Here is a 16,373-nt window from a genome sequence, read left to right as displayed (position 1 = left end):
CAACTGGAAGGGCAGTAAATCATTTCATAGAAGTCAATAAAGCAGCTGTGGTGAGGATATTAAATTCAACAACTGTTGGTTTACTCACTGCATCACTCACAGGCCTGACTTTTAATGCAAACATTAAATTCTGATTTAACCAATATTCAGCTCAACATTAGGGTTTAAGGGCTAAACACACAGAGCACTTTGGAAAATTACAATAACAAAAGATGACGGGTAAACCAGCTGTTATACGTGCACATTTCAAACCATTAAGTCTGATAGCTTCCTGGAGGTTTTTGAGGAACGCTCAACTGGGAGCAGACCAGGAAGTCATTGAAGAGATCATATACCTCCTCTACGTAGCCAAACTGCAAACACAGAACTGCAAGTGCTATGTTTTATGTGGTATGTAATTTTTACAATAATAAAACTGTGCTGCATTCAAATGTTTTAGGAGCATTTAATGTTGTTTCATTCATCTTAACCAGCTCGCAATGCGTTTTTAAAAGTCACTTTGCTTGTGTGAGTTTTGCAAAGGAGCTATTCCATATAGTAATAATAGATGCTCTGTCTATTAGTGTAAAATAGAAATACTCAGTACCTCAAATTCTAGTCTTTTTTGTTTGCTGTTGTTTTGTTTGTATTTGAATATCTTGCTAAAATCAAGGGAATGCATAACAATGTCAGTTTACTGGACTGTTTTTTTTTTTCTTATTACAAAGTACTGAGTTTGTACATTTTTTGTGAGCCTGTAAATAGAGCCAATAAATTTAAAACTGCAAATGAATTAAGATGAAAAATAAGATGAATCCATCTCCTCAAACACCCTTATATATAGTGTAAATTTCAGAATACTATAAGGAAGATAACAGGAAATGAGAAGATGACGACAGTGGGTGATAGCATTTATTTGCAAACTTGTACAGGTGAACAGGAAATAAGAGATATCTGATTGGCTATACACAAGAACAGAACTGCGGACAGCTGGATGTTCCTTCATGGAGTCTGTTCAGCCTTGCCTGTGTGGTGGCTCGGCGGCGTGTATTTCCCCTCCTTAATCAGCTTGTCGCGCTGCTGACGGATGGCATGCAGCCTTTCGTGCTGCAGGGAAGATGGGGAGAAGAGAGAGAGAGAGAGGGAGAGATATAACAGGAATACAAAATAAAGGGTGTTCTGGATCACCTTTCAGTTCCAAGTAAAAAAAATATAGTTCTTCTGCCACCATCTTTTACTCCTTGCAACATGTGTCACTGTTAAACACCACAAGCTTTAGCTCCATTGGCTCTACAGTCCCTACCACGGTTCTGTAAAAGCAGCAGCTTCCTGTCCACATGCACTCAGCAGAGATGCAGGCATTCCTCTGAGTGATGTTCTAACATCTCAAACGGCCTGTTTTAATGAATGCTGATGTTAAAATTTGGCATAAAGATGCCGCACAGTTAATCTTTAAAACATGTCCTCAGTGGAAGCAAATCTGACGTGAAACCTTGAGGCCGAAGTGGACATGCATCTTGAATCAGCACTTCATCCCGCCCCATCGTGTTTTCAAATGATGACACACGGCTAACAAGCAAAGAGCGAGAGTCTGAACTTTGTGCTGCTGCTGCTGCACTTCCACCCAGAGCTGTCAGTCTGTCCTCTGCTGACTCCTCCACTCTGTCAGATAGGCTGACTTCAGTTTAACTACATTACTTTGCAGATTTGAAATGGACGCTAGTTTTTCTTTCACTTTTTAAATAGTTTTCTTATTATTCAAACTCTGCATGAGAATCAAGTCATTTAATGCCACAAAGGTTAACAGAGATGCCAACATGTCAAATACTCAGGCAAAATAGGCTGGTTTGTTGAATTAAGTAAGTAAGTAAAACTTTATTTATATAGCACCTTTCTAGATAAAAGATCACAAAGTGCTTCACACAAGGATAACAACAGACAGACAACAGTTAACAAAATGCAATTCTAAAAAAATGTGTTTTTAGTTGTTTTTTTGAAAGAAGCTACTGAGTCCACAGATCTTATGCTCAGTGGGAGAGAGCTCTACAGTCTGGGAGCCTCAGTGGCAAAAGCTCCGTCTCCCTTAGCTCTCCACTTTGTATGATGAATGATAAGTAGACCCTGGTCACATGACCTAAGAGACCTGCTAGGAACATAAGGCTGTAGAAGTTCAATGATGTAGGAAGGTGCTTGACCATGAAGAGCTCTATAAGTCAGTACCAGAATCTTGAAGTGGACCCTGAATTCGATGGGGAGCCAATGCAGCTGTATTAAAAACGGTGTCACATGTGAGTACTTCAATGTTTCGGTCAGAAGTCTTGCTGCAGCATTTTGAACAATCTGCAGACGCTGCAGGGAGTTTTTGTTTAAACATGTAAACAGTGAATTACAGCAGTCTAGTCTTGATGAAATGAAAGCATGAATGACAATCTCCTGTCTTTGCTCCTACGCCGAGGTTTATATTAATATTCCAAAAGGAGTCAAAATGAAGACAAATAATGAGAAAGCAGATGGCCACGTCACAGCAAGCATAATTGACTAACAGCACATTGATTTTTTTCCCCCCAATATAAAGATAAACTGTAGTGAAAGTGCTCTGTCCAACAACACATGGGCTGTCATGCCAAGTGTGGTGTGGAGGAGGTGAGATTCGGGTGATGTGTTAATTTTTAACAGTTTGAGAGAAAATTCATCCTCTTAATGGAACTAGATATAACTTATGGTTCTAGCATATTACAATTATCCTCTAAAATTAGATTACTTTAGCATCTAATCGTTATTTCTGATAATGCAGCAGCCGTTAATTAAACCAGTGCAATTTGCACAGAAGCAGTCGAGTATGAGGAGTCAGATTACCGTCTTCTGCCTGTGCATGCACTCATAGAAGTCCTCAAACTCCAGCTGGCACTCCTTCTTGGCACGGGTCTGCCCGATGCCATGAGAACATTCGATCCACTCCTTCTCGAAGGCGTGGCAGCGTGCCGCCCGCTTGTTGGGCTGCTCTCCGCTCTGCAGCAGCAGCCAGCGGTCCAAGTTGATACCGAGCCGCGACTGCAGATCCACGAACGGCATGATGCTGAACGAGGAGAGGCACAGGACCGAGAGAGATTAAAGTGAGGCAGGACAGGGCAAATTTTATGTTTTTAATTTAAAATGAACCTTAACAAATTAAAACTGGAATTTGTAAGCTGGTCTAACTGAACTCTAGACATATCAGTAACTGTAATCACTGAATAGCTTATATCAGTATAAGTATACAGGTATTTGGATCTACAGTATTCTATATTTATAAAGGCAGAAGTAAGGATTTTAATAAAAACTAAGCACTCATGAGTTTTTAAACATAGCAAGCAAAAAAAGCAAAAACTCAAAGTGATACAATAAAAAACGAGTTCAACTAAATCAACCTAAATTCTGCCTAAATCAGGGGGTTGTGATTTAGTGGTATTAGTGATGAAACTTACAATTACATATCAAATGTAAGAATAAACTATATTAAATAACAAGCTCCTGTAAAGTCCTTTTTATATACTTTTGGACATTATCCCCCTTCTCTTCAACTTCTCTCAGCCAAACTATTAAAAAAAAATACAGAAAAATGAATAAAAATAAGGACAAATTAAAAAAATTATTTTTTAAATCCCCAAATTTTTTATGTTACTATGACAGCACTACTCAGTTTAAAGGAGGACAGTAATTTAAGTATTTTATTTCTATATCAACAACAAAATAAAAAGCTGGCTATTTAACTTTTAGTGTTTCATCATCTTTCAGCTGTTGGATCATCTGTCTCTCTCTCATACATGTCCTCCTTTTACTACATTCGAGCTCCGTCTTCAGACAGCATATCCCCTCTCTCTTCTCTGCACATGCCCAAACCATCTCAGCCTGGCTTCTCTAACTTTGTCTCCAAACTGCTCAAACTGATCTGTCCCTCTGATATACTCATTTCTAATCTTCAACTCGACCACCTGTCTTTTTGATAAACCAACCATCGTCGAGTCATACACAACAGGTCTCACTACATCTTGCAAACTTTCCTCTTCACTCTTTCTATCACATATCAACCCCCGACACTCGTCTTCACCCACTCCACCCTGCCCACCTTAAAAATATAAATGCTCAGACTCACTGCCTACACTACAAGCAGACTAATCATCCTCACATCTCCAGAGCCATGGAAAAAATCTGGACTCTTAGTTAACGACAAACGATTTTTTTTTACTTCAGATTTTTAAAAAAATATGCATCCACAATAAGCAAAACTGACGTCAAAGCTGTTGGAAACATTGCTACCCGCTTATTGAAATTACTTAGACCCAGTTTGATTTGAATGTCTGGGAACTTTCTGCTAACAGCTAAGAGTAGACAGCCCCTCAGCCCGTCGTAAACATTACAGGAAAAACACATAAAGACGAAAATACTCGTATCTGTAATTAAAGTTAACAAATGTATGAAGTAGTTATGGCTGTTGAAATGAACCAGTTACATTACGATAATATAACCTGCTGCTGAAATCACCCTTCAATGACAGCCAGCCATGCTAATCACAGACCGCATTTATTTCACAGTATTTGCTCACTGACGCAATTTTCAAACTTCATTTAAAATCTGCGGTGTAGCAAACACGTCCACAGCCTGTTTACGTGTCGCTATTTCTCGTTAAATGTTTGTATTTACCGTGTTTTCTTCAAGGCGTTTTAACCTTCCTCCGATTCTGCACGCCCCGCTTTACGGCTGCTGAACAAAAACACTGCCGTAAAGTGATCGACTGGGGTGGAAGCACATCTGCCCTTCTTTTGCACCACCGCCATCTGCTGGTGTAGCCTCAAAAGTACAGTTACATTTTATTTAGCAATTTAACAAAGCTGTGTTGAAGCAGCACCAAAGTTTAGCGATTTTCAGAATAAATTCGATGAATTTGATAATGTATAATATTAGCACACGATAAAGTATAATAAGATATAATAATCCTAATGCAATGTTGCTTTTAAGAGAACTATAGAGAAGATTATGAGGAGTTGCACTGTTTTTCTGTGGCTCTAGATAAAGCATATGATAGGGTTACAAGAGAGAATGAAGCTGCATGAGGAAGTAAGAAGTGGCAGAGAAGCATGTGAGGCTGGTGCAGGATGTGAATGAGGACAGTGAGACAGTGGTCAGATAAGCGGTAAGAGTAACAGATGAGTTCAAGGTGGGGGTGAGATTTTGGTTTGCAGTGGTGAGGGACAGGCTGACAGATGAGATCAGGCAGGAGGCTCCGTGGACTGAGAGTAGGGAGCAGGTAGAAGAAAGCTTGGAGAGGTGGAGGCATGCTCTGGAGAGAAGAAGAAGAGTGAAAGCCATTAGAAGCAAGACAGCATACGTGTCTGTGAATAAGAGGAAGACAGATATAACAGGAGATGCAGGGAGAATGAGTAGATGCTGGATAACAGTATTTTTTAGTTTTTCTACATAATAAAGAAATGTGGTAAATGAAAGAAATGTGTCAGCATAGCTCTTAAGGCTTAAATTGTAAGAAATAAATGCATAAAATGACAGAAATAGTTATGGGGGCTCATTGCCCAGATTGCACTTTAATTATAATTATAGTTTCTGGTAATTCACAGAAGATTTCCTTGTTTTTGAAACTTTGGACTCATTGTGGAAAAACAGAACTTTTTATAGCCGATAATGATCTGTTACTTAATTACTTTAGTGTAGTAGGAATGGCCGTGGGTTACGTCTCCTTATAAACAGGAAAAGCTGTAAAACTTAAAATAAAGGCTGAAATCTATGCCCTCCTTTACATTTTTCAAAGCTGTCCAGTGGGTCAGATTGGAGTCTTTGCCGGGCCGAGTCTGGCCCCCGGGCCTTATATTTGACATCCTCGATGTACGATTTGGACAATATAAAGGCAAGATGGGGAGCTCGAGGTGCCAGAGCTGAAGATGGTGAAATTATAGTTGGCTTGATCAGAATGGACAGGATTAGATACAAGTATATCAGAGACAAAATTAGAGAGTCAAGTGCATTTGAATAGCAGCACCTGGGTGCTTATCTTAGTCCCATGGTAGTAGCAAACATGAGCGTATTAATGTATAAAATAAATAATGACAGGGTATATTATGTCATGTGGTGCTTGTTTGAAGTTGTATTTATTGATTTTAAGACCTGCTGAGGATCAGATTATATTTTATTATGTCTGATATGTAAATCTTGCCACAAAACGTCTTTAGCGATTTCACGTCTGACACATTTATAAAATAAGTTCAGTTGCTCTAATTGATTCTAATTCATAACAGATCAACAACAAGTCACTGCGTTGGTGCAACATCAGTTTGTGTTTATTTATTTTGTCCCCAAAGGTCCACAAGTTGTCTTTCACAGTCCTGCGTGTCGATCCCCACACAATTTCGGGGCTTTTAACAGTGACAGGAAATACACAAACAGTATAATAACACTTAAATATTGCTATCTATAAATGCTAACCTTTTCAAATAAGATCAGGACCACCTATATCCATCCTTTAACACTCATTCAGACTCTTTCAGGAAGTTGGGGTTTCCATCCGTGGTACATTCATGTGGTTTCTCACAGGCAGGCAGGCAGAAACTAGTGATAAGTGTAGACCAAACAAAGCACTGCCAAATCACATAAGCAGCTAAATCCATAAAGCTACTCTGAGATGAAAAGGCTCCCAGGTTGATTCCTCACAGGTTCAAGGAAAAACCTGGTGGGGAAACCTTTTTTTTTTCTTTTTTTTCTTTTTTAAGAAAACAGAAGCACAGAGGTGATACAAAGCTAAGAAACAAGTCAAGCTATGATTAAGAAAAGCTTATCGGCATCAGTATTTAAAGTGTTTGGCTCCAAAAGTCACAATGACTTGTATGAATGATTAGAACAACATAAATTACAGAATATTAAAAAAAAGAAACTAAAAAACGACAGTATTTTCATCACAAAATTGATTAAAAACACCTTAAATGTCATTGAAGTTAAAAATACTGAATGACAAATATGACAATGAATAGATTTTTTTATGTTTTGGAGCCAAACTCTTCTTTAGTTACATCCAACATAAAAGGCCCTCTGGTAGGTGATTTATTTTGGTTGTACCACAGACTGAAGTAAACTCACTTTATCGCAACAGATCATGAATAGCAAAAAATAAGATAAATACAATAATTCAGATAAAGTGCACAAGTGCTCATTCAAAAAAAATAAAATAAAATAAAAGTGGGACGCACATATACATTCATCGGGAGTTCATTCACACAGACGCACAACACACAACGTTCAAGTGGGCCAGACAGCCAGTTAACACGTCAGAAACCAAAACCTCCCAAACGGGTGTGTGCTGTTGTGTTGGTCAGCGAGTGTCGATAAGGCAGGCAGACAGCCAATTGTAAATCACTAACTTGGTCATGTGACATACCTCAGACCCGACAGAGTTCTGACAACGACAGGAGAACGCCTTTTCATGTCAAGTGTCTGAAGTGAAGGTGAAGTCTTACCGATTAATAAAGTTACTTAATCATTTTTAGGTAAAAAAAGAAGAAAAAAAGTTCATAATATTTTGTGCTAGCTTTAACACTGTAGCGTTCTGCTGTTAGCTAGCTGCTAGCAGACTGTTAGCTGGAATTGCATCGCTGCATTAGCATGTGTAACCTTAGAGACAACTTATCTTTGAATAGGCAGCCTGGAGGCAACTGTATCGCTTTCTGCATTAATGTAGTTTATAAATAAATGTAACTGAAAAAAAAAAGGAAACCAGCAGGACTTTTTGGTTTTTCCATTTTTCCCATACGTTCCTGCCTATAAAAAAAAGCTTCACAGAGCTTTATTCATGAAATGCTCAATGCTTGTTTAGTGCTGATGTGTGGAAAGCAGACAAACCTTCACTCTGGGCTGTCTTTTTTTCTCGCCGTGCTTTTCACAGTCCTTCCAGGATCTGTCATGTCATTGTCAGAACTCTGTCGTTTACTTCTGTAGCAGTGACCCTTTTTTAAAAATCTCTATGTCCATTCCCCTCCTCCTCCTCCCACTCCTCCTCTGTGCAGTGAAAGCGAGATTCAAGTGCAGCTTCATCCTCCAAAGTAAACTTTAACTTTCACAAGTGTTACAGAAACTTGCTGCCCTTTTACGACCGTCCACACAAGGAATGGCTCATGCAGACTCATGCACACTGCAAATAACACAATTTCAAGGTCGTCCGAATATAAATAGAGGAAAAATGTCAAAATAAAGCCACAATAACTGAGTACAAAGTCCACATTCATTCACACGTTTTTAAAAACACCCTCCTCATCCTCGGCAAGCATCCTCGGCAAGCATCCTCTGCTTTCCCAGCAATCACCATCTCTCTGCTGTGCTTGGTGACGTTTCACCGTATTTCATAATTTCAGTTCTCGTGGAAAATTTGTACCTCTTGTGTTTTTTTTTTTTCTTGCTCTCTCTCTCTTTTTTTTTTTCTTTTTTTTTGCTTAAGTAGCCAAGGCATTTTGCACCAAGGAGTAAACATAAATCATCATCTTATAAATCTCAGAGGTAGAACCCTGACAATTTGCTCAGAGAGTAGATTGGCAGGTAGAAAGAGAAGACAGACCAACGTAAACAGATGCTGTCTGTGTTTAAGACGGTGTCTGTGAGTCGCAAAAGCAGCAAACGAGAGATGACATGAGGGAAAAAAAAGCTGTGACAAGTTTAAATGTAAATGTTCGGGGTTGTTTCTGTGCAATCCTGAGAGCTGCTTTTCTCTCAGACGTAGAGGATGACGTTGCTGTCTGCAGGACAGTGAAGGCCTTCGGTGGAGGGGTTCACAGCTCGGCACGAGGGGGGCTGGGGCTGCTGGCCGGCCGCCGGGTGACAGCTTTTCGGGTGAGGAGAGTCGCAGTCGTCCGACGTCAGCTCTGCGATGTCGTCTGACTGAGTGTCTGACATCTCCAGGTCGCTGCGGATGCTCTCCGGCTGAGCCAGGGTGACGTCTCTGAGCCCCTCCCTGATTGACGTTCCCGGTGACAGCCCCAGTGCCGAGCCAGACAACGCCCCGCCCCTTCTGGAGCTGCAGTCCTGAGGCTCCTCCCCTCCTGAGGCGGTCGCCATGGCAGCACAGCCCGGATGTGGGGTTAAGTCCTCTTCGCTGGTCAGGCAGAGATGGCTGGGTTTGGTCTCAATGTCCACCTGGATCTCCAGGTTGGTGCACTCCCTGCAGAGTCACATGATTTAAAACACGTCAGTTGGTGTGAAAGAAGAAATATCAGATAAGACAACATCTACAGCACAGATTAAGCTCAAATAGCAAGCTAGTGGTAGGGTTCACCTGTAGATTGTAAATAAGATGGAAGTAGCCTCTGAAAAATGAAGCCCCTTTATGGATGTATGGTGAACCTGAAGTTTTTTAAACAGCCAGCAGGGGGCATCTAATCAGTTTCTTAAAAATGTGAGAAATTAGCTGCGCCTATCAGTTGATTTATGAGCTTGGTAAACATTTTTTTAATGAATACATCTCACCTGGTAAATTAAATCAAAATATGATTGAAACAGATGATAAAGTAGGGTATGCACTAGGAAAGAAAAGTGTTGCTCAATAACAATGAGGTTAAAAAAAGTTTTTATTCTTTTCTGCCTTAAGATGAAAGACAATTTTGCAAATGACTTGTTGTAATTTTCCATGTTTTAGAGGCAAAATCCGTCAGGTTACATCACCAGCTACACAAAAACGCCCGCACATAAATGCAAAGCTCAATTTCACAGAACCTGCATGCATGAGTTGTTAAAGAGAAAGATTAGAAACAAAAGGAACACCGATGACTTGCTTTAAGAGCAGCTGCAGACCTTTCTGAAGCGATAAGATGTCATGATTCATTTCATGTTAGTGCCTGTTAAAGTAAAGCTCTATATAATCTAGAGAAAGATCGACACAGCTTTAGAAGACGGCAGCATGAGATCATGGTGTAAAACTGCCAAGTCCACAGATTCGTTTTAATGCTGTTATCTCAACCACATCAAATCCCAAATCTGCTGGAGCAGCAGAAGGAGAGAGAAGAGAAGTTTCCACTCCTACCTGTCAGGTAGAGTGTAGGAGGAGATGATGGATCCGGCCATTCCTCGGGTGCTGGCACAGTCGCTCCCGGCTCCCAGGCTGCCCGTCTCTCTCTGGGCTGATTCTTTGGCAAGTTCCCCTGCTTGAACCTCCAGCCTGAAGCATCAAAATGCCCACATTAGCATTCAACATCAACCAGCATTTGCACAGCATAAATAAAAAAAAATTACATCTATCGGTACCCAAAACAAGCCTTGTACTCTTGAACTCTTGAGCTTTAGTTACTTCATCCCTTATCCTCACCTGCTGTACTTGCTTGTGCGAGTCCCCAGAGCGCCACTGGCCAGGGTGTTAAAGTGTGGAGTGTCGCCCAGAGTCCCTGGGGCTACGGAGAGCCCCTCGCTGGGAGAGGTGGTGCTAAGACCGCTGACCGCCCCTTCCAGACTGCTCTCACCGAGGCTCGGAGACTTGAGGGCTCGCCAGGCGTCCGCCACTGCGTAATTGTACAGGAAACATTAGCTTTAGTTTAAAGACGCCAGCAGCTACATCCACTTTGCTGAAAATGTTACCAGCTCAGCGTACCCACCTGTGATTGGCCCATCGTCCTCATCAAAGTCGATCCGCACACCACGCCCTTTTCCTCTGCTCACACCACAACCACCTCCTCTGCACAGAGAGATGGGCACGACACCGTACACGTAGGCCAACATGATGGGCACACCGATGCCTGTGAGAGGGGCAAAGCCAAGCAAACACACGTCTAACACCCATTTGTCTAATTTTAATATCACTCGATGTATAAAATTTCACAGAAATAAAAAACAAAAAAAAATGTGATTTATTGTGTCTTTTTCTTGGCTGTTATTTTGCTTTCACATATGATGAGGCACAAAGAATCAACTGTATAAACTGCAGCAATTTTAAAAGACAGATTACGCTGGTTTCTTCAAAACAGCTCTTGCTTGTTGTGGTTTTGTTGCTTGAATTATGACTTATGCAAGAATAAAGAAAGAAAAAGAGAAGGTGAAATAAAACCTTTCATTATCCAGAAACATGGAGTACTTTTCATTTCGCATCAAAGCTCTTTCCTTGTTTGAGGCTATCACCAGTGATGTGTCTAGACAAACTGTCCTCTTTCCTTTTTTTTCTTGGCCATCATCTTCAAACGATCGTGACACATAATATCTGACGGCCCCGTCGGGTTTCTTACCCACGCTGACGGCTGCGATGACAGGAGCGGTGATGATTGACAGGGCCACGCCCCCCGTGATGGCCAGATTCCTTCGGTGACGAGACGTCTTCTTCAGCTCGTAGTGGGCGTGGATCTGTGGGAGAGGAGAGGGACGCACGCTGTTTAACACAAACGCTTCATGACAAAGGAGGAGGTGGTGGTTAATGGATATCTGGCGTTTTGGTGAATCGAAATGACAAGAACGTAAACACAGAAATTATCCAATTCACTGTGATTATTTACAGGTTTTATGATCAACTATAATAACAGCGAATACGTTTTGGGATGTGTGCTGCTCATTTATCACTGTTTTCTTTTGTTTCCTACTTATTTTCTTTATGTTTCAATAGATTTGTAATTGATTTTTAGCTCATAAAAGAAAAACTACCAGAAATAAATGTTTATTGTCTATGTTGCCATTGCTTGACTGGGATACAAAACAAGGAGCTCTTATTTCAAAATGATGTTGAAATAAGCCGATCTTTGCCTTTCACTTGATATCTTCAGTTCCTCCTGACTCACACAGGAATTCGGCTACGAGTCAAATTTCCCGAGAATCCCCCAGATTTCTGTTTCTACATCTACGTGCTTTTTCAGTGTCGGTGGTGTAACCGAGGACATGGCTCTTTTGTATTTTAGGCAAATTCAAAGTATATGAAATATCAGATGTGTAGTTCTTGTGTTGCTGCCATGCTCTTCTTGTGGGACAAACACTTCAATCTGCAGCTGCTTGCTAACACAAACACAGAAAAACAACAATGAGCCCATTTCGCTAGGCCTCATTGAGTGACATTAAAGCAAGTTTTCCCTGCAGGGATTTGCCCCAAATTACCACAGAGGTAATATATTACTCTGAAACTTCAAAGTTTCCTTCTCAAGAACTGAATCTGTGTCATGACTTGTCGTAGAGGAACAAAGACTTCCTGGAAGGTTATTAACTGCCTGAGATGGCACGCCTGGAGAAATTTCAACACGAGGGAAAGAAACAGAGTGGGTGAGCCGCTGCGTAGCTCTCAAACAGGCTTTCATAAGTTTGCAGTTTCATTGTTATCCACAAGAGAGCGCTGTAGTATGTTAATGCACCACAAATCTCCTGACAAATGCCCACTGTCAGTTTACTTCACTCTAAATGAGGGGCTGTTGTCTCTTAGTAAATACAATTTTTTCCTCTGACAATAGAAAAGTATAGCCACCTGTGAAAAAACATGACACAGCTGTGATTTACAGGAACAAAAGGAGACTTTAGAGGCTTTAAAAATAGCTGTTTTTTTTTTAAATATAGAATGAATGAGGTTTTACTTAGAATAGAAAGAAAAAACAAAAGAAACAGAGTTTTTCTACATAAGAGGGAAAGCTTTGAACTAAATAGGAAGCAGAAGGAAATGAAATTCACAGTGTTTCTATTTTACATCGTATGACGCTTTCACACAGCAGCCTAAGTTTAACTACATCTATCAGACGGGGACAGGACCGAGGTCTGTGTGGAGGTCAGTGTGAATGGAAAGTATCTGGTGATTCTGACGGGATCTGAAAGTACTTTTCGTCATTTCTAGAAAACTTCTGATGCCGCGCTGAAACTTAGAAAAGATTTTGGTTCTGCAACGCTGTACATTCCAGATCGTCACTGAAGCAGGATTGTGAAAGAGTGACTGCAGAAGTGCTGCTAACTGTTTAAGTGTGTCGCCACATCTGTGTGGTTTGTGCTTCTGGTTTCTTTAGCTGTGCGGATGGTTGATAAACGTCAAGTGGCGAGACCTTACAGACAACAAAAAAAAAAAGAAAAGTGCCGCTCGGCGTGAAAGACGTTTCACTTAAAAATCCACTTTGTAGACAAAGTGCAGCTTTAGATTATAAACAGTTTCACAACATGTTCAAGTTTCCATTTAGAGAGCTTCTATTTCCTTTTATTGACTCGTCTATGAAGTACTTCAAAACTGAGTGAGACATAAACAGGAAATTAATTTTATTTTGTAACTTTTAAAAAAGTATCTAAAAATAGAATACACGTTAAATACTCTGTAATTATTTTCTCAGATAACTAATTAACCATGTGTCTGAACAGTGAAAAATGCCAGCCACACGTGCCTGAACCCTCCTGGGCTGTGTAAGGTTAGCACTTAGTCCTGGCTGATCCTAGCCTCTCCCTGTCTGAGGAGTTCAAGTTGCGTCTGTCTGGCTGCCAACGTGCAAAACAAACAGACTTAGAAACTCATCAGTCCCAGCTGTCATCAGCCCTTGAAATGACTCACTATGTTCTTCATGTTGCCTTTTTATTCTGGATTCTGGGACATTTATTGTTTATTTAATATCATTGATACTTGAAAATCAGGTTCTGTAAGACTGCCACTGCTGATATAAATATATATATTAATTCAGATTAAATGCACTGTGTAAAAACTTTCTTCATAGTGAAGCTGAACAAGCACAAAAAAGTAAAAATCTAAAGAAAAGTGACCTCATTCATATTTCTGCAGGTTTCTCACCTTGCGGCCGACGTAAACTGGGATGCCGATGACCATGGCGGGAACAGCGATGCCTGCGATGAGAGTGATGCCAACCGGAGCTCCGATCAGAGTTCCCAACTGCCACAAAATCTTCTTCTTCCTGCTCCACGGCTTCTTGCCCCAGAAGGTGCAGCCAGATGGACTGATGGAGGGAAAGAGGGAAGAGAATGCACAGAGTTAGGTATCTACATTTGAAGGATCGCACGCAGGTCTGTAAAGTTGAACAGGACGTGTGAGTACCTGAGGTAGTGCAGATCGGAGATCTCCTTCATGCAGAGCCAGCAGAACTCGCAGCCGCAGACGGCACAGGTCATGTGATTGCAGCTCCCGTCGTTCATCTTGATGATGTAGGCGCCACAGCGGGGGCATGGCTTGATGTCATCAGCTGGAGACAAAGAGATGAAATATGAGCTTAAGAGGTGCAGGGACGTTTTGTTTAGTGTGAGAATATGTTTTTATTCAGTCCATTACGAGAGGAAATATGTCATTTTTTTATTAGAAGATGAGCTTAAAGAGAACGACCACAGATAGCATTTCAGCCTTTTCTAGCGCTTCAACCGTCAGTTAACCTTTAAGGGAAGAAACTGTGGCACCACAGGTGTGGATGCAAGTGTTAGCGGTTCTCTGTCTCTCTGTGTAAGCCCCGTCCATATCCCACTAAACTGCTAAGAAATAAGTTGGATGGACACCCATCCTGTATATCAAAGCGTCCTCCAGTCGCCGGTCTTTTGCAGCTATTACAGGCATAGAAGGATTAAAACAATAAAACACAATATATGTTTATCCAATAATGATGTGAAACTCTTGATCTTTGTTTTTACTTATTATTGTCTCTGAAGGAAATGACACTACACCCACGGTGTGGGTAGTGTCTGTATTAAAACAAAAATTCCAGTAAATCGTTTTAACACAATGTCAGGTGCAGTTTTTAACAGGAAGTGGAGCTGGTGTGTTGTTATGGAAAACACCCTGGGAGGAAAACAGCAAACTGAACGTAACATGCAAATGTAAGGTGGAAAACACAGACCTGTGTCATCTCCAAGCAAATAAGTCTCACTGGGATTACTGACCATCATCAAAGAAAGCCAGAGCAGTAGGACAGAAGCACCCACACAATAGCAGGAAATCACAAACGGTACTCGAGCTTGGCTTTAATATTCTGGCTTCATTTCATCATAAGGCCAAACTAAGAAGCCCGTGTGGGTGTCTGCGTCATTTCTGCCTGTCCAAACTAATACACAACCCTGGAGTTTCCAAACCAGTCTAAACAAGTCTCACTTTTCCACATTAGTTTCTCACATCTTTCAACTTTCTTTTTCTTGATGAAAAAGAAAAATCGAATTAGAACTTAAATAACAGAAAAACTCCAAAAGTGCTCTCTTTGGGTCTTTTCCTGAGGGTAATAAGCTCAAACCTCATTAGAGTAATGGATCATTAGGCTCGCTGCGGCACTTTGTCCTCTAATGCATTTTGAGTCAATTCGCTGTGAGTTTGAATTCTGGTTGCAGGGAACGCTCTCTGCTCTTTAAAGGGCATTTTGGCATTTTAACTTGAAGTGACTCTGGCAGATGTGGTTGATGTGTGCGTGTAGGAGTAGTTGTTATTGTTGCTGCGCTCTGTATTCTGCTGACATCACTCTGCTGCTCACTCCCTCTGGTATCTCGCTTTCGTCCTCTCTTTCTTCCCCTCCTCTCTCTTCATCTTATCTCTATATATTTCCCTCCATATCATATCTTCTTTTTCTCCTCCTCTCTGTGTTTGTCTGAATCCTGTTGACTAAGCAGCAGGTATCAGCAGACAGACAGACAGGCTGACACAGAGGGAGAGGCCTGGAGTTTTTTTTTACGAGTCAGTTTCGGGTGCTTGGATTGCTGTCCGTCCTTCTGAAGCGTTGGCACAGAGAGGCGAAACTGGAAGTGGCGAATTAAAGAGAGAGAGATGAGGGCAGCTGGAGAGATTTCCCTAATAAATGTTTAATCAAAACAGGATTAAAGGCGCGCATGCAAGTAAGAATGTTTGCACACGAAGGCTGTTGTTTGTGTGTAGAGATTTTCATGATTGTATCTATTATCACTACAACAAGTATGTTAGGGGACAAAATATACAGTTTTCTTGCTAAGAGCTGGATGAGAGGAGGGAAAACCAGTTAAATATGAACCAGCAGCAGCAACGGGAGTTAGCTTAGCACCGAAACTTCAAATTGACCAATTAGCATGTTCGTTGGAATATTTCTTTATTCCATGTAAAACAGAACAGCAGAAGTGAGTCTAAAAATAGAAAATTGGGAAATGAGCTAGCATTCAGCATTTCTAGTTCCCTTTTAGGACCAAATACGCAAGTAATATCCATTCTTTCAATGCTTTAACAAGCTAAATGTGGCTGAAAAAGCTGCTCTGAACATTCGGTTCAGCAGAGGAGGTACGCTGCACCTGTGGCATAGGTACACATTTCAAACATACGGCCTAAGGGCCAGGAAAAGCTCGCCAAAGGCTACAGATCGTCCCACTGGACGGTTTTAGGAAATGTGACAACTGGAAAAGAAACGGAGAACACTATTGCTACAATATTTAGTTATTTAAATATAAAAAAGAGACATGTTCTGTTTTTATTCACAGTAATTATGAATTAAATGAAC

General features: G+C 40.9%; 2 protein-coding genes across 2 annotated transcripts in view; both read right to left on the bottom strand.

The window, feature by feature from the left end:
* Nucleotides 1-877: 877 nt before the first annotated feature.
* On the bottom strand, nt 878-4,770 carry ndufs5 (NADH:ubiquinone oxidoreductase subunit S5). The gene is made up of 3 exons (XM_084919783.1): nt 4,660-4,770; nt 2,836-3,055; nt 878-1,086 (listed from the first exon to the last, which is right to left on the bottom strand). Exons 2-3 carry the CDS (start codon nt 3,049-3,051, stop codon nt 982-984), a joined length of 321 nt encoding a protein of 106 aa, XP_084775909.1. The 5' UTR covers nt 3,052-3,055; nt 4,660-4,770; the 3' UTR covers nt 878-981.
* Nucleotides 4,771-6,283: 1,513 nt separating this feature from the next.
* The window catches only part of rnf19b (ring finger protein 19B), a 42,592-nt gene continuing 32,502 nt past the window's right edge, over nt 6,284-16,373 (bottom strand). Inside the window, exons 4-10 of the mRNA XM_084918704.1 lie at nt 13,979-14,123; nt 13,718-13,880; nt 11,214-11,328; nt 10,590-10,730; nt 10,307-10,496; nt 10,025-10,159; nt 6,284-9,166 (exon numbers count right to left, since the gene is read on the bottom strand). Coding sequence (XP_084774830.1) covers nt 8,719-9,166; nt 10,025-10,159; nt 10,307-10,496; nt 10,590-10,730; nt 11,214-11,328; nt 13,718-13,880; nt 13,979-14,123 — 1,337 coding nt within the window. The 3' untranslated portion in view covers nt 6,284-8,718. The remainder of the gene's footprint in view (nt 9,167-10,024; nt 10,160-10,306; nt 10,497-10,589; nt 10,731-11,213; nt 11,329-13,717; nt 13,881-13,978; nt 14,124-16,373) is intronic.

The sequence above is a fragment of the Perissodus microlepis genome, chromosome 22 (assembly GCF_051167445.1).
Source record: "Perissodus microlepis isolate ML-2025 ecotype Zambia chromosome 22, ASM5116744v1, whole genome shotgun sequence".
In the NCBI taxonomy this organism is placed as follows: Eukaryota; Metazoa; Chordata; class Actinopteri; order Cichliformes; family Cichlidae; genus Perissodus; species Perissodus microlepis.
This window is presented reverse-complemented; position numbering and strand designations above follow the sequence as displayed.